The following is a 25,771-nucleotide window of genomic DNA, read 5'->3' as shown; positions in this document are numbered from 1 at the left end:
CATGTACAATGAGAGAGTAAAAGGCTAACCCTTCCCTGCCCCACATAGACATACGCTTCTTCATATGGTCAGAAATGCAGCTGATTATATTTGCCTAAATGTCCATCTGTTTCTAGCAGTGGGTGGCTTCGTCCATGCTCTGAAAATAATTTCAATGACCTAGAGCTCATTCCCATGCCACAGGGCTTGGCTGGTCTCCTCAGGGCACCAACTTTTCTCAGTACCCCCTCCCCCACCAACTCAGCTCCCAGCACATCCGCTCCTTCTTGACCATATGCCTTCTGTTTACTTTCCCAGCCCTACTTGGCCTCGTTCCCTCTTACCCTGACCTTAGCTCTTTCCCATGATCCCAAGTCTTTTCCAGTCATGCCCACGCTGCCCCCAAACAGCAGGGCCCTGGGTCAACCTTTCAGGACATGGGTGCTGCTGGTACCATAGTGGGTGGCCATGCTCAGTTGTTAGTCCACTGCATAAAATCAGGTGCATGCAATATAGCAGAAGCATATGCGGTCATCAAACAATCATGCTGCCACTAGGCAAAGTCCTGTGGTGCACACATTTTGTAGGAGTGGTCCCCACCTCCTGGTTCTGAGCTCTCTTGTACTCTTGGTGGTGCTAGTTCCTTCTCAGGTACTTCGGTGTCTGCTTTTTTTTATCTTCTCATAATAAGAAACAAATGACAGAGCACAGCCTCAAGTTTCATCCTTAGGGATAACTGGGGCTCAAGACCTCATGCCACGGAAGAGCAGCTTGTTCCAGCACTTGGCAGGGTTGGCTGCATCTCATGCTTCAGGTTTGGCTCAAATGTCAACTCCCCAGTGAGCCCTCCATGCCCACTTCTGAAGTGGCCGCTTCCAGTTACTCCCACATCTCTCTACTCTGCCCTCGGTGATACTAACACCATTGGTAATTATCTTGTTTGTTTACCATCTGTCCACTCCTCTTGCCCCCAGGATGTAAGCTTTATGAAGGCAGAAACTTTATAGAATATGTTTTGTTTACAGCTTTATCTCCTGTGTCTGGAACTGTGTGTGGCACACAGTAGGTACACAATAAATAAATGCTGAATGAATGCAAACAAAGGTGTGCCAAATCATACAAAAGGCAAATATCAATACGTGCCCCTAGTGCTATGTGAGATGGCTAGGAACAGACTAGGGTTGAGTGAATTAAAGGACCCTGTCTTCTAGGTTTTTTTTTTTTTTAAAGGTGAGTAGGGAAATGTCTGGAACACAGATACCAAAAGCTCCCTAGCTGCCCTGCAGCTTAATGAGAGCTCTGTTCTAGGCATCAGGGGCAGCAGCTTCTAGTTCCAGAACTATCAACCAGTTGGATAAATGTGGGCACATGTGTCTCAACTCTTTGGGATCTCCTTTTCTTCACTAGTAAACAAGGGGAACTAGATTAGAAGTTACAATAACTAATATTTACTGAAAACTTTCCACATGCCTAATGAAAGAGTAAAACAGGAATTTTTTAATTTAATCTTTGCAACAATGCCATGTGATCACTGCTGCTTTTATGTTATGTAGGAAAAGATACAGACTCAGAGAGGTTTAGTAACTTGTCTAGTCACAATTATTAAGTGGCAAAGCAGGGATTTGGACCTAGGATGAATTCTAGGATTCTTGCTTTTAATTAAGACTCTCCTTGCTCTTGTGTTTATGTCATGAGATTAAGCAGGAAGAAAAAATAATTCCAAGTGAGGACACAATTGTGGTCTTTAATAAAGCCATTTTGTCTTTTTAAATTCTACCAAGATCTCATTTTACATTTTCACTTTAACCAAGATGATTTTAAGTTTCTGTGAAGAAAAGCTCAAAATGTAGAGATTTGGGTGGCTAGTTACTCAGTTTATCGCTGGGAATGAATTTTTGGCTGGCAAATCTGCCAGCTGTAACATATAAGCTATGTTAATATCCTAGGAGTCATCACATCGTGCATTTCTAGTTACTACAGATTTGGAGTTCAAGCCTCTCAATTTGCTTTTTGTGGTAAATTAATCAAAATGGACAGAGACCATGTACATTATACTGCTTATAATTTTTTCAAAGCTAATGAAAGACTTCAGATTGGTATCTTGACTATGTGTTTAGAAAGAGCTATTCCTTAAAAAAAAATAGACAAGCCTCTCAGTATTCTACTCTTAGAGATTGGTGCCTATCCAAAGGTCTGTATTTACATTATGGTAAAATTGATTTTTAAACTCATGAGAACATTTTGAAATGAAAATGGAAAATGAAGTACCAATAAAATTAAGCCTATTAACAGGACAAGGGAAGTACAGGCCAGTGGCAAAAAATATTCCAGTGAATCTGACTCCAAAAGACATCCTTATGCCCCCAGCCATATTTGTGCTTATCTACTCTTCTTAATTATTTCCATAGTAGACTCTGACACAGAATCAAAATTGAAAACTTCAAATTGGGAAATAGCACAACATTAAACTTAACTCCTTGGGTTCAGTTGGCAAGGTATTGATCTGCCTCTACATCAAACCCATGCTCCAACCCCAAAGAAGAAACTGCGAATTACATACAAGACAGGATCTCTCCTGCACTTTATGAGGAGTAGCAAATGGAAATTTTGGTCATTGCTACAGCTGAGCTAAGATAAATGATGTTCAGCTAAGTTGGTGGAGCAGTGGCGAAATACTATCAAAACTAGGAGCATTATTTCACTACCAGCTTCCTAGGGCATCATCCCCAAAACTTCTTTTCCCACGTGAAATGATTCTCTCATTTCAGCCAGAGAATGGATTGCCCTGTATCTTCTTAAAATTCCATCCCAGGATCAGAGTTCATCCTTCTTTTCCCTTCCCTATTCTTCTGGTACTCTTGTTTGGGCAACCAGATACCATCATTGTATATATTGTATATGGAACAGAAGAAGAATTTTTTAAATCAATAAACATCTCTATTTATTTACTGGAATGAAGAATGAACTGACAGACTTTTGCATTAGAAGTACCTAGCAGCCCCTGACAAATATCAGTTTACACACGCACACACACACACACACACAGACACACCCACGCACACACTCCTTGCAGTATCTCTCTGCTCTCCTTCTCTACTACCTTGTCACAGGTCAAATGTAAAGTTACAACATTTCTAGCATCAGTGTAATATCACTATGATTTTCAAAGGGAAGTACAGAAACTGAGCATTCCAGTAAAAAGCAGATAAAAGTTGTGCCATGTTTGAACCAAATCAGGTATAGAAATAACAGAGGGCATGGTGGCTCATGCCTGTAATCCTAGCGCTTTGGGAGGCTGAGGCGGGTTGATCACCTGAGGTCAGGAGTTCGAGACCAGCCTGGTCAACGTGGAGAAACCCCATCTCTACTAAAAATACAAAAATGAGCCAGATGTGTTGGCACGTGTCTGTAATCCCAGTTACTTGGGAGGCTGAGGCAGGAGAATACCTTGAACCAGGGGGGCGGAGGATGCAGTGAGCTGAGATCACGCCATTGCACACCAGCCTGGGCAACAAGAGTGAAACTCTGTTTCAAAACAAAACAAACAAAAAAACAGAAGGGCAGATACATGGTAAGACCATGGGTTTGGGAAGGACAGTGGAAGCAGGGAAGCTTTTTGAACTGCAGTCTCCTCTTTAGATTCTGCAGTGCTATGCTATGGTCCAGAAGCAAAGGACAAAATTTTTAATACAGTATACTGCAGTAGTTTAACAAATGTTAGGGATAGGGGTCATTACTGAATTGAGAATGTTTTGTTAAACTTGGGATAAAGACAGAACAGTAACAATTAGTTAATAAGCATTCAAAGATAATTAAGAAAAAGGAAATTACCACAAGACCTAGTAAACTTTTTGACTAAATAACTAGAGATGTTACTATAGGCACAAATGTCTAAATAAGAAGGGTCAGTGGATGAAGTAGTTCTAGAGTAGATACATGTGTTAAAAGTTACCCAGTATTTGAACCAATTTGAACAGATGAAATTTAAAAATTTGGTAAAGTGCCTCCCCATCCTGCCTCCATACCGAGTTTCTAGGTTCCTAGGGTTAGAGACTTTAAAAACATTTTTAAGGAAAAAAAGGTTTGAGTTCAGCAATTGAGTAAGAATTATAAGTTTTCTTTTCTTTTTTTTGGCTTTCCAAACCTAAACCAAAAACCTGACAATCACACTGGTTGATTCAATGTCTCAAAAACCTATTTTACTTTATATTATTTCAGCTTTAGCTATTGTTATAATAATAAGCATAATAAACATTTAATATCACAAATATATTAATGGATTCATTATGTATATTTATATATGTATACATGCTACAAAGGATTAATTATTTAAAGTTAAAATATTTCATTAAAGTTGGATGAGGCAAAGTAACAACAAACTTAAAGTAGGATGCTAGTAAAAATAAAAATCTACAATTTTTTTAAGATGTCAAAGTGCTACTGTTTATTCAAAAAGCCAGATTTTTCTATTAAAAAAATCTGTCCATTTTCACTAATGCAGAAAATACAGATAAAACATAAAATTAAAATTTCCACTGTTCCATCACCCAGTTATAACACTCATATTCATATCTTCCTAAACATCTTTTGTTTTTTTTTTTGAGACAAGAGTCTTGCTGTGTCACCCAGGCTGCAGTGCAGTTGCATGATCTCGGCTCACTGCAACTTCTGCCTCCTGGATTTAAGTGATTCTCCTGCCCCAGCCTCCCCAGTAGGTAGGATTACAGGCTGGCACCACCACACCTGGCTAATTTTTGTATTCTTAGTAGAGACAAGGTTTCACCATGTTGGCCAGGCTGGCTGGTCTTGAACTGCTAACCTCATGATCCACCCACCTCGGCCTCCCAAAGGGCTAGGATTACAGGCGGGAGCCACCACATCTGGCCCTAAACATCTTTTATGTGTGTCTGGTGAGGGGTACCTGTGTGTATGTGTTTCACACATACAGTTATTTATAAAAATGGGTTCATATGTACACACACACACACAGAGAACTGAATAGTGTCCCTGCAAGATTCATATCCACCTGGAACCTCAGATTATGACTTTATTTGGAAAAAGGTCTTTGCAGATATGATTAGTTAAGGTGAGGATATACTGGATTAAGGTGGGCCCTCCAATGACTGGTTCCTTAAAAGACGACCATGTAAAAAACACAGATGAAGAAGGCCGGGTGATAATGAAAGGCAGAGATGGGCGTGATGAAGCTGCAAGCCAAGGAGCACATGGGGGCCAAAAGAAGCCGGAAGAGACAAGGAAGGGTCTCCCAGAGCTGTTGGAAGGAACATGGCCTTACTAACACCTTGGTTTTAGACTTCTAGCCTCCCGCATCACAACTGTGAGAGGATCAATTTGAAGCCGCCCGGTTTGCGGTAATTTGTTATGGGAGTCCTGGAAAACTAATATAATCCATATAAACGTTTGTAATCATCATCTTGCTTCTGTTAACATTTGTACATTTGTGAACTTTTTTCATATTTTCTTCACATGTAATATTTGCATAATACTTAACTGTATAGGTATACCACAGTATACTAGATTTCAGAATTTTATTTTAACATCCTTAATTTCAAGAACTTCGACTTCGGTCATTTCCCCTCTTTGGTTCATTATTATTTCAAGCCAATAGAACTGACGGTCACTTCATTGCGAACTATGACCAAATCATCTCTGCCTTACATAAAAAGATTTTCCAATGTCTTCATGTGATTTTGCAGGGGCTTAGTTGTTTGCTAGTTAAGAGTCCTAAAAGCCAAATGGACATCATCATCTAGGCTCCCTTGTTAACAGGAAAAAAACCAAGTAATCATCTTATTAAAAAAAAGAAACAAACAAAAAAACCCACACATCCTCGGCCATCGTAAACTAAGGGAATCACAGGATGTCCTGTCTATTAGTATTTGGCTTCCGTTCACGGCACATCCTCAAATCAAAAAGAACACTCGCAACTCTCAAGGGATCCTTGAGTGGCTGTGGTCCACTCAGTCCCAACCAGAACAGAGAGAATCATCTGACTGCCGCCACCATGGAGGCAGCGACTCACCTGAAATTCGGCCTGAACCTTTTGGCAATAAAATGAATAAATGTTAAACGAAATAAGCGGCACCCACGAAATCTAGTAGTAGGCCTAGGACATTTGTGAAATCATTAGTGAACTTAAACTTTGCATTTTTGGATTTTGAAACATATGTAGTTAAGAAACTGGCTTTTAGCTGGAAAGATTTCTGAACAGATTCTGGGAGCCAAGGATCCTCATCTTCTCCAAAACGAGGTCCCTCAGTCGATCCTTTTAGGCAAACCTATGACCTTACTAAGCTTTTGTTTCCCAGTCTCTAAATTTTACTTGAGACAATTTCTTCTTAGGGAGTTAGAGAAGTCAGGAGCAAAACAACAACAAAACTGCCCAATTAGATGGAATGGGAATGGAAAGAGGTCAAGTTTGGGGATCTTCACCACAAAATTTTTTAAAAGGAGGGCATCCAACGCTTTGGCTATTCTTGGCAAAATTTTGGAAGCATGCAAATGGCTCCTTGTTACATTTATTTTTCCTCCCTCTTTTCATTTACTTAGTTTTTAAAATGTTTACTTTAGGTTTGGGGGTACATGCGAAGGTTTGTTATATAGGTAAACTCATGTCTTGGGGGTTTGCTGTACAGATTATTTCATCACCCAGGTATTAAGCCCAGTAACCATTAGTTATTTTTTCTGCTCCTCTCTCTCCTCCTACCTTCCCAAGTAGACCCCAATGCCTGCTGTTCTCTTCTTTGTGTTCATTAGTTCTCATCATTTAGCTGCCACTTGTAAGTGAGAACATATGGTATCCTTGTTACAATTAAAAAAATTTTTCTATGCACACTTTCCTCTTAAATTTAATAGTGGAATCTAGCAAGAAGGGGACACTCAATACAAAGAAAAGAATATCTTAATTATAGGGCTCTTCTCCACAGAACTAGAAGAGCATCTCCTATCTACCAAGACTACCTCCCAAATGTAACATGTTCATATAAAACTTCTAAGGTAGATTCAGTGTTTTTTTTTTTCTCAGCTAAAATAATTATTCTGTTACTATTTTACCCTCTATTTACATATTAAATACTGTTTTTTTATTTTTATTTTATTTTTTATGAGATGGAGTCTCGCTCTGTTGCCTAGCCTGGAGTGCAGTGCCGTGACCTTGGCTCACTGCAACCTTCACCTCCTGGGTTCAAGTGATTCTCCTGCCTTAGCCTCACAGGTAGCTGGGATTACAGGCAAGTGCCACCACTCCCAGCTATTTTTTGTATTTTTAGTAGAGATGGGGTTTCACCATGTTGGCCAGGCTGATCTCAAACTCCTGACCTCAAGTGATCCACCCACCTCGGCCTCCCAAAGTGCTGGGATTACAGGCGTGAGCCACAGTGCCCGGGCTAAATAGACTCATTTAATATGTACTTACTGAGGATGGACCATGTAACTAATTGCTGTAAAAGTCATTGTGAACAAAGACTAGGTCTTTTTGTGTGTGTGTGTGGGGGGGACTTTATATTCAAGTTAAGAATATAAGACCTGTACATATTAAAATACAATTCAAGACTGTATTATTATGCAAAATATGTTTATAATTCTATTTAAAAAGATAACCTATTTTTTTAAATAGAAAAAGACTTGAACACTTTACTACAGAAGACACACAAATGGCCAATAAGCACATGAAAACATACCCATCATTAGTCATCATGAAAATAGAAATTAAAATCTCAATGAGATACCATTCTACATCCATAAGGATGGCCAAAATTTAAGAGACTGACAGTAAGTGTTGCCAAGGATGTGAAACAATCAGAACTCTCATACTGTGCTGCTAGGAATGTAAAATGGTACAACCATTTTGGACAACTGTTTGCCAAACAGTTTCTTAAAAAGTTAAACACCAGCCATATGACCCAATCACTCCACTTCTAAGTATTTTCCCCAGAGAAATGAAAACGCCTCCACAAAGACTTGTGTAACAATATTCACAGAAACTTTCTTCATAATTCCTAAAAACTGGAAACATAAATGTTCATCAACTGGTGAGCAGATAAACAAAACATGGTATAGCCATACAATGAAATACTACTCAGCAATAAAGAGTGATGAACTGCTGAGACACCCCATATGGATGAATCTTAAAATCATTGTGCTGAGTCAAAGTAGTCAGACACTAATGAGTGCATTCTCTGTGATCCCATTTATATAAAATGTAATCTAATCTGTGGTGACAGAAAGCAGATCACTGGCTCCTGGGGCTTTGGGCAGAGAAGATTTGGACTGCAAAGGGTACAAGGAGTCTTTTGGGGGTGATGGAAATGTTCTGCATCTTGACTGTTGTGATGGCTTCAGGGTGGACACACTGCCAAAACTCTGACTCAGACACTTTAAATGGCTGCAGTTTATTGTACATAAATTCTTAATAAAGTGATGAGGGGGAAAAAAGACTATAGTATAATTTGTTTGACTTTTTTCCAGGTTCAATTTGAACTTTTAATGAACATCTGCTATGTGCAAAGTATTGTACAGGGTACTTAGAACAAAAAGATTATAGATTTTTATCAATACAGGGTAAAAGAGTAGATTTAAGCTGCAAGCAATAATACTAGCTAACATTCTCTGAGGCATTTACTTTGCACCAGGCACCGTTTAGCACACCTTATGTTCTGTAACACATTTAATCTGCATAAGAACCCTGGGAAGTTGATGCTATTATTTCCATATGCACGGTAAGAAAATGAGGCTTAGAGAGGCTAAAAAAATGTTGCCCTAGAAAGGGATGGAGCTGGGACAGAAAGTAAAAGTCTCACACCAGAGCCAAGCTTTGCCCACTATACCTCACTGCCTCTTCAAGCAACTTCCTGGCTGTGCACTTTGAGGACCCCAACTGGTCCTCCTGGAGGTTAGGAAAGGAGGTAGGGGACAATCCAGGTTCCCTTTTCGGTACAGACCAAATTTTGAACTGGAGTAGAGGTAGCAGTGACACACTTATCATACAGGCTGGAAATAGGTACATGCTGACATCTTAAAGTCATTGTTATGACAATGCTATCTGCCTGTCAAAAATTTCAGGGGGAAAGAAATTGGCTTCCCAAACCCAAACTTATCAATTTGGCTTCCCAAATTGGCTTCCCAAACTCAAACTTAACAATTTACTGTGTATTCCAGGCCCCATTAAGGGACTTGGGAGAGACTTGTTGGTCCTGTTTCCCTTCTCCTGCCAGACCCCTGCCTAGGCTAACACAGAGCTCTTCATTTTCTTCTGTCCTTGGAGAACAAGTGTTGAAGGGAAGGTTTACTCTGCCCTTGAAAAGACAGGGAGAGAGATGGGGTGGGGGTAGGGAGGCAGAGAACTAAACTCTCTCTAGAGGCTGGCATGTTCACCCCAAGAAACCCTCACCCTCCTCCATGCTGCACTCACTTCCCATTACACTCCATCTCCCAATGATCCTGTCTTCTGCTTCCTCCTTTTCTAGCAGACATTCAGCTCGTAAGTTCCACAAGCTTTTTTATTTCAGAGCTGCTGACAGTGAGCAGATCCCTATACTGAGGATAATATATTCAAAGCTTTGTTCTTCTTTGTTTTTTTCTTAATTGGTCAGTCTCCCTGGGGGTTCTCTCAGTCTTCACCCAGACTCCTGGGTGAGAGGGCTGAAACAGAAATGCATGGTGAATGCAGATGGCTTGTTTTCTGGCCGCCATCACACACAGGGGTCACATGAAGGCCAGATATTGCCCAATTAAGTTCCCTAAGGTGGGAGGTTAGGCTGAGTTGGAGGAGGACAGAGGACTGCACTCAGAGTGGCCAAAAAATTGGCAATTACCTGCAATCTCAGTTTTAGGGCCCTTTGCTGTACTTGATAAATGGCAGGAGCTTGATAAATGAGAAGAAAACAAAAATGCAAAGAGGATATTTTAAAATAATCCTCACAGAGTATTATTTTGCGGTTAGTGTAAGATTCACAGAGCATACTAAACAGGCTGGACGCATCACAAAACACACAGGCAGCTTCAATGTACTCTGGAGAAAATGAAACAAAATCTCCACTATGGATTGCTATGTGTGAAACCTCAAAGGGCTAAATGAGGCAGATGCTATAGAAGCACATTTCATTTGTGACTACTGATGTTTAATGTAAGAATGGTACTTGCATTAGGCAAATCTTTACTGTCATCCATGTGACTTTGGTAAGTTCATGAGTATCTATCAGATGTTTCCTAACATATTTCAACATGTAAACCTCATTAAGTTCAAACTGAAACTTATTTAATTTTAAAAACCTATGCTATTAAAGGGCTAATTGAAACATCACTGATTGATGAGGTAATGCATTTAGTTTCAGTTTAGAAAAAAAAAACATAAAAAGGTACACAGTGATTAATGTTCCCAGTTCTTACCATTATTAGTTTATATCCTTTCAGTTTCTCTATGAATAAAGTATGAATATATGATCTCATTTTCACTTTTTATGTAATAGCATACTGAAATATTTTTAACCTAGTGATGACCAATACAAATATAAAAATTGGAGGAGCAAAACAGATAAATAAGCCTTTTACTTTTCCTCAACTTTTTGAAAAGCAGAAATGAACTTCCTGCCACAAAAATCACTCAACAATGCCCAAGCTTGTGCCTCAAGGCTATGTTCGTAAGACAAATATAGAGGTCATAGTAGGGTACACACACATTTTTACTTACACGCTACATTTCTGAAAGCTTTTGAAAATTATAGGAGTGATAATTTTGCCCTTCCCAAGTATCAACACAATAATCACAAAATTACTTTTATTCAGACAAGTATCAGGAAGACTTCTGAACCAATGACAGCCACACCTCAGCAAAAAACAAAACACACACCCTGTGTATACTCTGGGGTCAGGTGTGGGAACCTCTCCATCTCACATCCCTCCCACCACATACTCTCCCCCACTGTCCAGGCCCCTGGAGGCTCTTATCAAGGGAGGGCTGTGCAATATTTATCTTTGTATTCCAAGGGCCCAGCATGGAGGAAGGTTGGCACATTAAAGGAACTCGGTAAGTCTGCTGAAAGAAGGATTTTTGGCTTAAACTTTAATGTAACAATAATTGTGTAAAACCCAAGAGTGGGGATTTTAAAAATGACATTATTAGAACCTGAAAACACTTTCTGGCACTCCAAAATGATAAAAAGGAAGTAGATGGCGTGAGGGAGTGGGGGAAGGAGCTCACTTAGCTTCACTTTCTCCTGACTTGCACAGCACCAAATGAAGACCTCTCAGGGAATCACAGAGGGCCCTTCAATGAGGGATACCACTGTTTATAATCAAAGTATAGCTGTGAACATAAGAAAGCCTCCCAGGGATGTTTTTTGACAAATTACCTGGCGTTTTTGACAAATTACCTCCCAGGGCTTTGCCAGGGTAGGCTGACACTAAATAAAGAAGAAAAAATTAATGTTTTTAAAGCAAAACAAAACAAAAACAAGTGTTACTTCTATGAAAAATGACATAGGATCACAGAAATCTAAAGGGTGTCTCACATCAACAGCACCATCTTTTTAGTCATATGCAACAACAAACATTGGCCATAAACTTCAGGATTGATTTTGCGCACAATTAAAAAGTGAATTTCTATAAAAATTTGTATTTTCTGCTGTATAAATTTTTATGGATAGCCAAAATGCCTTTAGGAAGTATAATTTTAGAAAGTAAAATTATATATACATATATGTGTGTTATATATAGTATTAACACATACTATATATGGCCAGTTCTCACCATTATTGTATTACAGTATTAACACATATACTATATATACACTATATATAATAGTATATATAGTATAGTGTACGTATAGTATTAATACATATACTATAAACACACATATACACATATAGTATATGTGTTAATACTATAAATACTATGTGTATGTAGTATACATACACACATATATAATACATATATGTTACTACTATATATGTGTGAATATAGTATATGTAGTATATGTGTTAATACTATATGTAACATATAATTATACTTTCTAAAAGTATATATGAATGTGTATATATACTTTCTATAGTGTACATATGTATAAATACACACACACACATATATATAGTATATGTGTTAATACTATATAAATATATGATATAGTTTGGATGTTGTCCCCTCTAAATCTTGTGTTGAATTAAAATCCCCAGTGTTGGAGGTGGGGCCTGGTAGGAGGTGTTTGGGTCACGGGGTCGGGTCCCTCATAGCTCGATGCTGTCCTCATGACACTGAGTGACTTCTCACATGAGCTGGTTGCTTAAAAGTGTGTGGCACCTCCCCCTCCACTCCCTCTCTCTTGCTTCTGCTCTGGCCATGAGACATGCCTGCTCCTGCTTCGCCTTCCGCCGTGAGTGAAAGCTCCCTGAGGCCTCCCCAGAAGCTGAGCAGATGCTGGTGCCAGCTTCCTATACAGCCTGCAGAACTGTAAGCCAATTAAACCTCTTGCCATGTTGTCTTTCTGTTCCAAAGTCATTGCTAAAATCAGATTCTTCCAGCATGGTCATTTTACCTGCTGGAACCAAGAGAGGCCTAGAAATCACAGAAAGTTTGAGTTTTTGCCATATTTTCTTAACTAGATAAGCATTAGAGGACACCATCACTCAAAGCTGTCAACCTGATCATTTCATGTATTTATCACAAACTTCTGCTCCCTTAGAAAAGACAGTAATTCTTTAAGAAACTCTGTCCTGGTTCAAGTGAGTAAAATCTTAATTCACTTGGGGAGATTTGACACCGAAAACACAGTGTTTTTTTTTGTTTTTTTGTTTTTTTTTTAAGTAATCTACTAAGAAATTATTTATTGGTGGCCTATAAAACTCTGTTCAGTCTTTACCTTGCTAATGATTTATTTTCATTAAAGTAAATGATCATCTTTGGGGAGGCATTTTATAAAAACATATTTAGGAGAAATTTCTTTGATTTATGCTATAAGGCAAATGTTGCATAATTTCTTGCCTATGTGAATTGTAGGTTTCCACTTTGAGAGAATTCTCAATCTAATAATAAAGACCAAGGGCCAGAAACACTAAGATAAACAATCAGAATTTTAAAATGAGCTAAGAAACAAGGTTTGTATGATACCAATGGGATGTATGTGGAGTGTTAGAAAGAAAAAGGGCTGTTGGAATAGTGCTTCAGATATTGGCTAAGTTTGACATACTCAATGTACTATTACAGAGGCAGATGGCTGAAAGATGGCCTGAAGTCAGGAAGAATAAAACTGTTCTTAGATATATATTCTAACTTAATTCACTGTAGAAAAAAGATACTTCTTACAGGAGAGAAGAAAATCAATTTGTCCTTTAAAGTGAAATTGACTAAAATAAGAAGTAAACACACACACACTATTTAGGGTAAACTCCATCCACTCTGGAGTCTGCCACCAAGGTGATAACCTTCTAACTGTCAGAGGAATTGGCCCCAAAGTCACAGGGAGTGTTCTGAGCAGTTTCATCAGCCACATCTGTACTTTTTACATCATTAAATGCCAAGGGAAGATGTTTCATAATGAACCAGAAACCTGGTTCATTGTTTGGGAAGATCAGAATAGTGGCAGCTCTCCACACTTGCCACTCCTAAAAGTTAGACTGATAGCTATGAAGTGGGCATCTGCAAATATAAAAGCCACTGTCTGGGCTAAGTACCAGTCTCATTATGGAACAAAGCTGCATTCATTGCTTCTACTCAAGGAAAGGCATCCTGAGCCAGAGAACATCTACCTTGTCCTGATCTCTGCACATTAGAGGGCTCAAGCTCTCGCACGGCATTAAGTATTTTCTAGTGATTCTAGACCCACACAGTGGTGCATTGGGATCCCGTTTTCCTTTTAGCTCTCATTTCAAAACTGAAGATCCACTGCAGTAGGCATCTGTTTTCATTACACTATCTTCAGTCAATAAACTTTCAGTAGCTTCTTATTTCCAAGTTCCAACTACCCCGCCTGCTTTTCAATGCTTTTATTTTCTACCACTGCCCAACACACCTGGCCAGGCCAGTGAAAATTCTGCCTGATCCTAAAGCCTACATTCTTTTCAGCAAAATTTCTGGTTTCTCACAGTGTCTTTTAGCTTCCTACAGCACACTGGACTTCAGAGAAACTTTTTTTCCCCCTTTGGGTCACTGGGGGTTCAGGAAATGCAAACCACTTTCGCTATCAGACTAAGCAAAATACCAACACTGTAAGTCTTTTACAAAATGAGCGGTTATCCATCGGACTTTACTAGGACTCAAGATCCTTCAAGGGGCATCTAGCACAGACCTTGGCCAGAGCAGACTTTCAAATATTTGTACAATTAATTAATTCTCTAAACCAAACAGAATATTTAAATTAGTCCCAATTTCCCCTTCCAATTAATCTAGAATTATTCACTGCAGCTTCAAGAGGTCCCTGTAAATAAAGAAAAGATGCTGCATAAGGAAATCAACCTTCTGAATTCCAGAGGACACTCTCACAGCACTGCTCTAAGATAATGCACTGTCAACAGATACCAGCTACAGAGCAGGCGTGAGCCTCTCCCCAAAGCAAGAGCACCCGGAAGACCATTCCATTAACAGAAGCTCTGAAAATCCGTAAAAGAAGTTCCAGAGTTGGGCACGTACTAAAGCATCAAGTAATCTTCTGATTTTTACAAACACTAAGAAAAATAGTAAGGACAAAAATCTTTATTTTTCGAAAACCTCCTTTGACAGTATTAAACCTAGATGATACTAACAAATACACAATAAAGACATGAACGTAGACTTTTGCAATCTATAACTGCTGTTTTGGGGAATGTGATGTGAAGCCTATGTTCTGATAAAAGTGAGCCATGTTACAATAGCCTCTACTGAATGGAACACACTTTCACAACTCTTTTATACACACACGCGCACAAAAAAACACACACACATGCACGATATTACGATATTTCTCTTTGTTTTCCTTAACAACAGTATGTTTTTTAAAACTGGCAAAGCTGGATGTTATGGCCAATGCTTTAGGCTTAAATTTTAGTTTTGCTTTTCTTTGCAATCCATTTCCTGGGGCCAAGTAATTTTTTTTTTTAAGTATTCAGAAACATGTGCTACTGTAGTCGCATGCTCAAAACACCCATGTGGAAATAGTCCTCTAGACTTATACATTCATTCTTAAAAGCCTGGAGTATACAAACAAAGATGCAGTGGGCAGAGAGCCAGTTAATAAATCTCATTTCCGACTAGCATCTGCATGAAACAGAGCTATGGGGAGTATCCTCTCCAGGGAGATCCAGAGCACGACTCATTCGCTCTGTGAATTAAACAGTGTCACCTCGGATGGCCCACACCACATTTATTTTTTAAGCAGCTCTTAAAATACATAGATTTCTAGCATTCATAAACACAGTGAAGAAGCTGAGGCTGAGAAGGAGATCACACAGGAGTGAAAACATGTCTCTATGAGTCTGCTAAGCCATTTTTGTACTTACTCTTTTCAATTGGAATTACTAATCCAGGGGTAATTTTCTAAAGGAAGCTTGCTTTTCTAATCAAGGTGCACGCTAGTTTCAATAATAAGCTGCCACTCACTCTGTTCCATGCTGTGAAAATGGGCTTTGTTTACACTATCAGATACCTGGGTTAAGAGATGTGGGTCAGGAACCAAATTTGACTTACTTATGAACAATATGGTGCAAATGCTATAACAGTAATGTCTCCTTCTCCAAAGAGTGACTGCTTGCCCATTAACAATGCTCAGGAGAGCCACCCTATCCTCTAGGTGTTCTCTCCTCTTCTCACCTGTGCTGCCAGCAAGGTGAGACGTGTTCTCGTCCAAGAGCCCCTGCAAGAGCCCTTTTTCAGTAACAACAGTATTCTTATGTTACATAGCTCTTTTAGGAAATTACTTGTTTTAAATATTGAGTTTAGCCTCACAATATCTCTCTAACAACGGGGGCTAGATATTTTTATATATAACAGGCAAAGGTAGAAAATAAAGCCTAAGGCTGGGTGCAGTGGGGCACGCCTGTAATCCCAGCACTTTGGGAGGCCAAGGCAGGTGGATCACTTGAGGCCAGGAGTTACAGACCAGCCTGACCAACATGGTGAAACCCCGTCTCTACTAAAAATACAAAATTAGCTGGGCGTGGTGGCGCATGCCTGTAATCCCAGCTACTCGTGAGGCTGAGGCAGGAGAATCTCTTGAACCCGGGAGGTGGAGGTTGCAGTGAGCAGAGATTGCGCCATTACACACCAGCCTGGGCAACAAGAGCAGAATTCTGTCGCAAAAAAAAAAAAAAAGAAAAGAAAAGAAAGCCTAAGATAAAGACCTGTTGGGGGGCCTACCTAGAAGTCAATAAAGGATCCAGGGAGAGAATTCCCTCTGATCTTGCCAGGGAACTGGGCTCACTCAACCCCAACCCCACCATAAGGGACTCCACCCAGAACTTCCAGGCACATCTTCATTGTTGAGGGCTATACCAAACCTATAGCCAAGGCAAAACTTTTATTTGGTTAAATCTCTACTCTCGCTTTCAAATTGCCTTCCAAGTTTCCTCAGCAATTAAATGGCTATAATATTCCAGTCTTGGGATGCCAAAATAATGATGGAATGCTTCCTGGATAGAAAAATGTGTCACATTTTTCCTTTTCCTATGCCCCTCCAAAAAAATAAGTGGTAATTATTACACTGGACATCCACTTTGAAAGAAAAACAGAAGAAGGAAAACATCGAATGTGTCTGTCTCCATGTGCACCCTTTGTATAACACAAGACAAATGCAATTTGAGAGGCTTCCTACTTCATTTAGCCTATGACACCTCTCGCTATATCATCCAGTAATCCTATTATATCAAATACAAATGCAGTGATGCTCTTAGGGACTTAAGAATTTGTTCAGTAAGATCTTTATTAAAATTCAGTTTTGTTTTTTACATAATTTTGAATGCCATTATAGGGACTCAGAAAGCAAACTGCAAATAATTTAGGAAACGCAAATAATAGCCTGGGTTGAATTAAAGAGGTAAATAAAATTTCATTTTAAAGCAATAATCTGTCACCAAAACGTAACATTTAACCTTTCTGTCAAATGATTTTCCACTGCCGTTTCAAGTTAGTTTACATGAGTAATAAAACCCAACCAGGCAACTTCCTTTGGCCCATGGGGTAAAATTCGAATTCTGTCTTAAAAGCAACTGCTACCTACACAGCAGGGATTAAATCATTTAGAAAATGAAGGCTTCAAATTTATTTTCTACAAAAAAAGTTCAAACTAGTGAGATTTAAAATAACTTCAAGTTTTTTGTTTTTAAATTCTATTTTTAGGCTTTGGGATGGTCACAGAGGAAAAAGGTGGAGGAGTAAGAAGAGAAGAGGCCCAAATTTCCAATCACAGGGTCTCTGAAAGGAGATCTCCAGAAGTTGTGGACCAATTTTGATTTACATTAAGAGAATAACAAGCACTTGAAATCTGTAAGAATGCCATATCAACACATTAGTTGGAACCATAAGGCATGAGATTTTGGTGACCTCATGGGCACAGCCAAAATTAACTCCAAGTATTTATGTAACTGCCAGAGATGACAGGGCAAAGGTTGCTTATAATTTTTTTTTTTTGAGTCAACAAATACTGCATTTCTTTGGCCAAAGAGAAAGGAAGTAGGGTACTTTCTGGTTCTATTTTGTGATATGCAACATTTACACACACAATATTCTACCCATAATACCATCTGAATGTTTAGATGACGGCTCTAAAAAGGAAAAGAAGAGTTATTTCCTGTTGCTCATCAGCTGAGAGGATGCGCTTTAGAGGTATGTGTGCTCTGCCTCAAAGCAAAAGCATTGTTAGCGTTTATCAAGGTAACATTTAAAAATAACTACCCCAGTACAAAAGAACTTCAGAGGAAATATGACCGAAGCTATCAGTCTCCCTTCAAGTCTGGCCTTGAGCTGCATAAGACTCTAGCTGCATTCTCCATTACATTGTTATCCTTATCAAACAATGCAAACAATTTTAATGAGCTTATCTACTGGAACATATTGCCAGATATGTTAATGTAAAAATGATGCCAACCGTACAGGCCAACTCATTAATCAAAAGGCTCACAATACAATGACCAAGATCAGTCCCATCCTCAAAACAGACCTCAGCAAAAGACCAGGAATCACCTTCCTACTGTAAATAAGAAGGAAAGGCTCCCCCACCCAAGCGGTGGCCATAAACTCCTTAGAAAATGCATAACAGCGCCCAGTTTTTTTCAAGTCCTTTGCAGTCCAGTCTCTTTCTAATAAACCTAGGGTTCTATGGAGAAAATTTTGGTGAATGTCTGACACTATGACCTCTGCTGTCAATCCCTGCACCAATCAGCGAGCAGAATTCTTACAAAGCTCCATCAATCTGGCGGTTTAACATCACAGACTGCAGCTTAATCTAGAGGATTCCATCTTTCCTGCACACTCTCCAGGTTAAGCGCAAACGTTTTTCTCCCCAACCTCCCGTTTTCTGCCTTTTGGCACTGCTACCTAATGGCTCCTTTAAAATCTAAAAGGGAAGGAGGAAAGGAAGTGCTACTGCCTGTCTCCCTTTGGACAGCGGGGGAAAACAGCATGCATTTTTATCAGTGTGGAAGGAAAGAGATGGAGGGAGACCCCTCGAAGGCAGCAAACCTATTCACAAAATGCTTTCCATCTGCAGTCGCGAAGCCTCAATGCAAACCCAACATGACACATGGAAACAGATACCAAATAATCACAACCGCCTTCACAAATGCATGCCTGCAGCAGGGGTCGCAGGCAGTGTCTGCTCCATTATATAACGGGCTGGATTTCCGCGCGCCCTCACAGCGGTCCCCGGCGCTGCTCTCGTGCCAGCCCCATTACCTGTAGGAACGCTCCCCGCGCACTGTGTGCTTCCGGAAAGGAATGATGGTCCCGTTATTATCCTGGATGATGTCGTTGTTGTTCTCGCCATTTGGGGACAGGGTTTGGGTCGGCCCAGGCATTGGCGCACTCCCGAGAAGGGGAACAAACCGCTGTGGGCTGGCTGGTGAGGAAGGTGGCTGCGTCTTCCCGCTCGCTCGCCTGCTCCGCACGGACCGTGCCTGCCGCCTGCTCGCTCACTGCCTTCTCCCAGCTCTCGCTCGCGCCCCGCCCTCCTGCGGCCCCGCCCTCTGGCAGCTGACGTCAGAGCGCCGGCAGCAGCACCCTGGTCACGTGGCCAGCCTGTTGCCATGGCAACCCGCTAACTCATCACCTCGCCTCAATTCGTACAGGGCCGCGGCGTGACCACGCCAGCAGCTCCAGGCAGGCACCGGGGCAGGCCTACATCTGGCATGTAAAACCCCAGGCCACCCTGCAGCCCCCCTCGCAGACTCGCCTTGTCTGAAAACCAGCTCTTCCTCTAACCATTTCCTTTCCGACCCGTGCTGCAACTGCAGCTGTGTACACAAAAGAACGATTCATGCAAAGGGGTGTGGGAGACCCTTTAACTCCTTCAATACCAAGTTTTTATGCCATGACAATTAAACTTGGTCAGGTTTCAGAAAAACCTAAAAAGGACCTGGTGGCCAGCTTGTAGAAAAGGTATCAGACTAAGGTTAAAATTTCTGCCTTTCTCCCTTTCTCCAAATAGCAGCAACCATCTCCCCAAAAACAAGCCCAAAAGCTAAAAACCTACAAGGAAGCTGTATTTCCTTCTAATCAATGTAGCCTTTAATAATGTGAGGATTAAAGATGGCAAATTAAGAGATCATCTGTACAAAGGAATCCCCAAAGAGGGTTTTTCTTTTAAAAAAAGATAACCACTATTTTACCAGTTACCCAAAACCCTTCAATTCAAATTCTTTATGCTGCCTCCTGATACAGATCATTAATTCATTGACATTTATTCTATTTCCATTTGAATTACAAAAGTGATCACCTCACTTAGTATTTGAAAGTGCTTAACATTCAAGCTGTTCTATATCCTTGCAATACCGCTTTCAAATATATTGGCTATGTGACAGATACTATTATTATTCCCATTTTAAAGATGAGTAAACTAGTAAGATTAAGTAAACTGCTTAAGGTCACACAGCTAGAAGTGGTGAACTGGAGCTTCCAAGTGACATGGTTTTATCAATGTGACTGGACAGTAATGATCTGTAATGTGAGCTCAATAAATATTATAAATCAAGGTAAGAATCAAGTACTTCCAAGATGACTATTGTGAAAAGATAACTGTGAACAGAATTGCTAGCACTGTGCAGTCTACGGATTAGATTATAAACTCAAAAGACCCTGCATATGTTCAGTACTGTCCTCCAGAGAGGAGAGATTTTTTTTAATTATTATTTTTTAGAGGCGGAGTCTCGCTCTGTCACCCAGGCTGGAGTGCAGTGGCGCAATCTCAGCTCACTGCAACCTCCGCCTCCTGGGTTCTAGTAATTCTCCTGCCTCAGCCTCCCGAGTAGGTGGGATAACAGGCGCACGCCGCCACACCCAGCTAATTTTTGTATTTTAGTAGAGACAGGGTTTCACCGAGTTGCTCAGGCTGATCTCGAACTCCTGAGCTCAGGCAGTCCACCCGCCTTGGCCTCCCAAAGTGCTAGGATTACAGGCATGAGCCACCACGCCCAGCCAGGAGAGATTTTGAAGGATTCTTTGCTTATCAGCAGTGGTCTCTGACCTTTTATAGGGTGAAAAGGGAAGAATTGGGGTGTAAAAGATACAGCATAAATATATGTGTCATAAAGTATTAAGCTATGACTCATTCCTTCACATCACTGTATGGTTTATCAGCTTTATCATTTTGTGATACAGATATTAAAAACAAGTAAACACTTTGTCATTCCTGACAATTCTTCAGCATATGTCCCTGGTAATAAGTTATTTCTGGTATCAAGTTTCTGGAATTAGAATCAAATGTTTTACAACCCAGATGGTAAGGATAATGTCAAACAAGGGTCCCTACTTTTTTTCCTTCCTATTTTATACTTTCCTCTTGGGCTATTATTTTAATAATTTTATCTTTTGCTTCTCCAGTTAGTCCACAGTGCACAAGTTGATTCCTTCATCCACATCTCACTTTACATAAGATTTTTTTTTCTTATACAATCAGATCCAATTCTGACCTAAGACTTAGAAGGTACACAGATGAATATCTAAGTATCAAAGATACACACCAAGCTTCACATTGCACTATGAGCTAAAGGGGCATGAGAGTGTAGTCATTCTTGCAAAGACCCATGCTTCCTCTTACTGTTTCTGTTACTTGACCTGCTGCTGTCAATTTCCTTACTAATTTGCTTCCTTTCACAAAACTTCCCCTTTTTGGGGGGACAGTCTGAAACTGAAAGGCACAGTCTACAAATCAAATATTTAATGTCCTCAGAGTATGTTCTCAATCTGGGTTCTTTAGTACAGATCACTTTTCCATGATCCCATATTTTAGTAGTATGTAAAACATAATTTGTGTCATTGTGGGGACTAAATTTGTCAGAATTTGAATGCATAGTTCATTGATCATACCAACTAATTTTGTGGAGAGAACACACCCACTTTGTTTCTAGTCTGCTCATGAAGGAAGGGATGGGATGATGGCCAAGAATTTGGGCTGATGGCCTAAAAAGGGAGGGGCTGTGAGTCAGGTGAAGGGCCCAAAGGGCCCTGTAAATCTTCCTCTAAGACTGCTCTGAGCCACACTACTGTAAAGGGACACACAGAACTCCAGAGACCAGTGATTACCTTCTGAGATGCAGGGGTAACAGGGGTAATAATTTGAAAATATTAAACAGATGTGTTTTCATTCCTCTCCTCATAAATCAGGTTACCTGGCAGCCATTTTCCAGCTGAGCCCTAGGGAAAAGGGAGGGCAAATTCCACTTTGGGAAGCGGAATGGTACGATGTAGGGAAAGTACAGAAAATTCAGGAAGGATGAGGGAAGAACTCACTCTTTCCAGCCCCAAGTGAGGGTAGAAAGAATGGATGAAGGCAGAGCAAGGAAGGGCCTCCCAGCTTCAGGCCTCCAGGCTCAAATCCCAGAAGGGAGACATTGGATAGGCTGAAGGCAAAGCCTAAACCTAAGGGACTTCCTTTTGCATCATTTCCCAGTTGATACTCTAGGAAACTACTGCCATAAAGAGGGTCTCCCCAACACCAAGCAAGGTGTAGCTTCATCACAGTAAAGACTAAAATCAGTAGCGTAGTATGGTTAAGGAGAGGGTTGGCTTAAATTTCACTCTCAGACTCTTCTTTTGCTAGCATGCAATGTAGAAGATATCTAGAAGTTTCTGTCCATCCGGTAAGGGGATAATCAGGAAGTGGAGGAGATGTTGCTATCAGAGGGCTGAGTCTGTGATGGTGGTGGTGGTAGAGGGTGTCAGGAGGGAGTGTCTTTACAGCAGAGGTGAAGTGATATTTAAGTGGGTCCACAGGATGGAACATTTAAGGCAGAGCCCAAATAGGAGAAATAGCTGCTCTGAGGAATCCACACAGGGGCACGGGCCACACCTGTAGAGAGAGAGATACTACAGCTGTAGGGGTCAGCATAGACCACCAGCAGAATGCCCATGGATGAGATCAGACCAGTAACTCCTCAGCAGACTCAGATATTACAAGCCCAAGAACCAGCGTGAAACCAGGAGGCCCCTACTCTCCCAACCCTGTTGTGCTCCTATAAGCCCCACTCACATATTCCTACAGACACCATCTTGCAGAGGGGCTGGGGAAAGGGAAGATATATAGAGACCGAATAGTCACCCAAGAGATGAAGCCATCCATCCAAAAATGGAAGAGGCTGTAATACTGTGAACTAGCAAGTTTAAGACTATTTCCGGTTCCCCACTACCCAGCAGGGTAGGGAGAATTACTCAGGTCATCCCAAGGGAAAAAAAAAAAAAAAAAACTAAGCTAAAATGTGTTTGTACATATGACTGTGGATTTAGGTTTTGTCTTATGTACACAGGCATATCTAAAATAAAGCAAGTGCTGGCATATCTAAAATAAAGCATGTGCTGACCATTGCCCTTCACCTCCAACTGCCTATTGGAAAATAACTCCTGTCACCAAGCATCAGCATTAAAGAGGGATCCTGGGGCCTGGGATTGACTTCACCAGATGAGGGTTCTATGACCTTGGCAAGTTACCTTGTATCTCTAACATTTAGTTTCCTCATCGATAAAGTATGGTAATAATGCTGGTTTCTCCATAGTGCTGCTGTGGAGATGGAGATTAAATTATATAATGTATTTAAAGCACTTAACCCAGTGGCTATACAGCAAATGCTCTTTAGTGGTAAATGTAATTTTTAAGTAATATGTTAGGCGTATCCTAAAACATTCATTCATCCATTTGAAACTTAAAACTGGCTTCCTTGTATACTAGGAGCTGGTAAAAAAAAAAAAAAGTCTCAGGCTTTCACTTCAAGGAACTCTCAGTGTTGTAAGTGAGCAAGGGTAAAAATAATTGTCAATTATGATTACAACACAAGTGCTACAGCAATGGTGCAACATAGGGTGGGATGGGACCATCGAAGGTGAGCACCTAAGTCAGAATGGAAACTTGGAAGTAGGTATGAAAAGTACACCTAAAATCTTGGATGAGTAATAATAATAGTAACCTTTTTCTTTATAGTTCATTTTCTATGCACCAGACAGAATGTGAGACCCCTTAGAGCAACGGCTTCAGGAGTTTTGTTCACCGCTCTATCTGCAGTTCCTAGAACAGGATCTGGCAGATAGTAGGCACTCAATGAATATATAATCAATTCATTTATTCAACAAATATCATTTGATTTGATTCTCACAACAACCCTAATGAGAAAACATTAAGTTCAAAGAGAAGCAACTCATTCAGGATTGGATATTAGGTTTTCTTAGCCCAAAAGTTCACATGCTTATCCATTGGGCTATATTGTCATTTAAAAGAGGAATGGCAGTGTAGAGGGAAGATAAAGGGCTTTTCATGCAACTATTCCTACATACAGAGGTAGGAAAGGTTATAACATCTCTCGGAAACAGCAGGCTGTTTAGTATGGACGGCGAACACAGTGGCAGGAGATGGGGCAAGGATGAAGGTGCAGAAAGGTCTTATGGCCAAGCTAAGGAGCTTGATCTTAATTCTGAAGGTGATCTGGAACCACAAAGTGCCGTAGGAAGGGAAATTTATGGTGACACTTGCATCATAACAAAAAAGTCTGATGTTGACAGTAGTATGGTGGATATACTGAAGAAGCAGTTTAGGTCTTCATCACTCTTTGACTCATTTTGAAGACCTAAACTAAGACAGAGGCAAGGGGTCGTAAAATTCATAGGGTATAACTCAGGATTTGGTGACTAATTGGATGTGGATGCAATCGTCGGTGGGAGTTAAGAGTGGGTAATGAAGGAGGAAGAGATATCTTAAATGAATCCCAAGTGTATGGCTTGAGTGGCCAAGTAGATAATAGTACCATTTATCAAGCTAAGGAATACAGATTAAATTGTTCTTTTGCGATAAAGTTTCTCATAATGTGTTTTGGACATAGAGAAGTACCTCTAGAACATGCTAGTGGTGAATACTAGCATGTAGTGTGGGTGTTCACTAAGTATTTGTTGAATAAGGGAATATATAGGTCTTAACGTGATGAGGTGTGTTTGACTTGGAGAGACATATTATTTGGAGGAAGTTACGTAACAGGTGGTTATTACAGCTGTGAGCGCTCTCATTCAGGGAGAAAGAGAAGACCCAAGATGAAACTCTTTAAAGGCTGATGATAAAAGAGAAACCTGCAAAAAGAGACTGTGAAGGGTTTTACCTAGTAGGGCAAATCACAGGAAGGAGTGATTTCAGTGGGCCCATAGGAGAAGCAGGTCTCACAAAGGAGGGAGAGGTCTCTAAGGTCAAACGTCACAGAGAGTATGAATCAGATAAGGAAAGAGATATGTTTACTAGATTTGATAAGATGTTCTTAAAGATATTTTTAAGAGGCTGGGTTTCAGGTCAGACACATCAATAACTACTGAAGAAAATAATGAAATCTTTTAACAGGTAGGAGGCACTGCAATTTTTTTTTATTTTTATTATACTTTAAGTTTTAGGGTACATGTGCACAATGTGCAGGTTAGTTACATATGTATACATGTGCCATGCTGGTGTGCTGCACCCATTAACTCGTCATTTAGCATTAGGTATATCTCCTAATGCTATCCCTCCCCTCTCCCCCGACCCCACAACCGTCCCCAGAGTGTGATGTTCCCCTTCCTGTGTCCATGTGTTCTCATTGTTCAATTCCCACCTATGAGTGAGAACATGTGGTGTTTGGTTTTTTGTCCTTGCTATAGTTTACTGAGAATGATGATTTCCAATTTCATCCATGTCCCTACAAAGGACATGAGCTCAACATTTTTTATGGCTGCATAGTATTCCATGGTGTATATGTGCCACATTTTCTTGATCCAGTCTATCATTGTTGGACATTTGGGTTGGTTCCAAGTCTTTGCTATTGTGAATAGTGCCGCAATAAACATACGTGTGCATGTGTCTTTACAGCAGCATGATTTATAGTCCTTTGGGTATATACCCAGTAATGGGATGGCTGGGTCAAATGGTATTTCTAGTTCTAGATCCCTGAGGAATCGCCACACTGACTTCCACAATGGTTGAACTAGTTTACAGTCCCACCAACAGTGTAAAAGTGTTCCTATTTCTCCACATCCTCTCCAGCACCTGTTGTTTCCTGACTTTTTAATGATTGCCATTCTAAATGGTGTGAGATGGTATCTCATTGTGGTTTTGATTTGCATTTCTGTGATGGCCAGTGATGGTGAGCATTTTTTCACGTGT

At 40.3% G+C, this 25,771-nt stretch overlaps 1 protein-coding gene across 4 annotated transcripts in view; it reads right to left on the bottom strand.

Annotated features, from left to right (window-relative positions):
- MAPRE2 (microtubule associated protein RP/EB family member 2) overlaps positions 1 to 25,771 on the bottom strand; it is a 164,929-nt gene that overhangs the window by 80,908 nt on the left and 58,250 nt on the right. Inside the window, exon 1 of one of the 4 annotated variants that reach the window (XM_004059320.5) lies at positions 18,850 to 19,159. The exons of 2 other annotated variants lie outside the window; for them this stretch is intronic. In XM_004059320.5, coding sequence (XP_004059368.1) covers positions 18,850 to 18,971 — 122 coding nt within the window. In that variant the 5' untranslated portion in view covers positions 18,972 to 19,159. Of the gene's footprint in view, positions 1 to 18,849; positions 19,160 to 25,771 lie in introns of those variants that run through there. One more of the 4 variants, XM_004059323.4, reaches the window with a different exon arrangement.

Source organism: Gorilla gorilla, chromosome 17 (assembly GCF_029281585.2).
Source record: "Gorilla gorilla gorilla isolate KB3781 chromosome 17, NHGRI_mGorGor1-v2.1_pri, whole genome shotgun sequence".
NCBI lineage: Eukaryota > Metazoa > Chordata > Mammalia > Primates > Hominidae > Gorilla > Gorilla gorilla.
The sequence above is the reverse complement of the archived record's forward strand: the minus strand, read 5'-3'. Positions and strand labels throughout refer to the sequence as shown.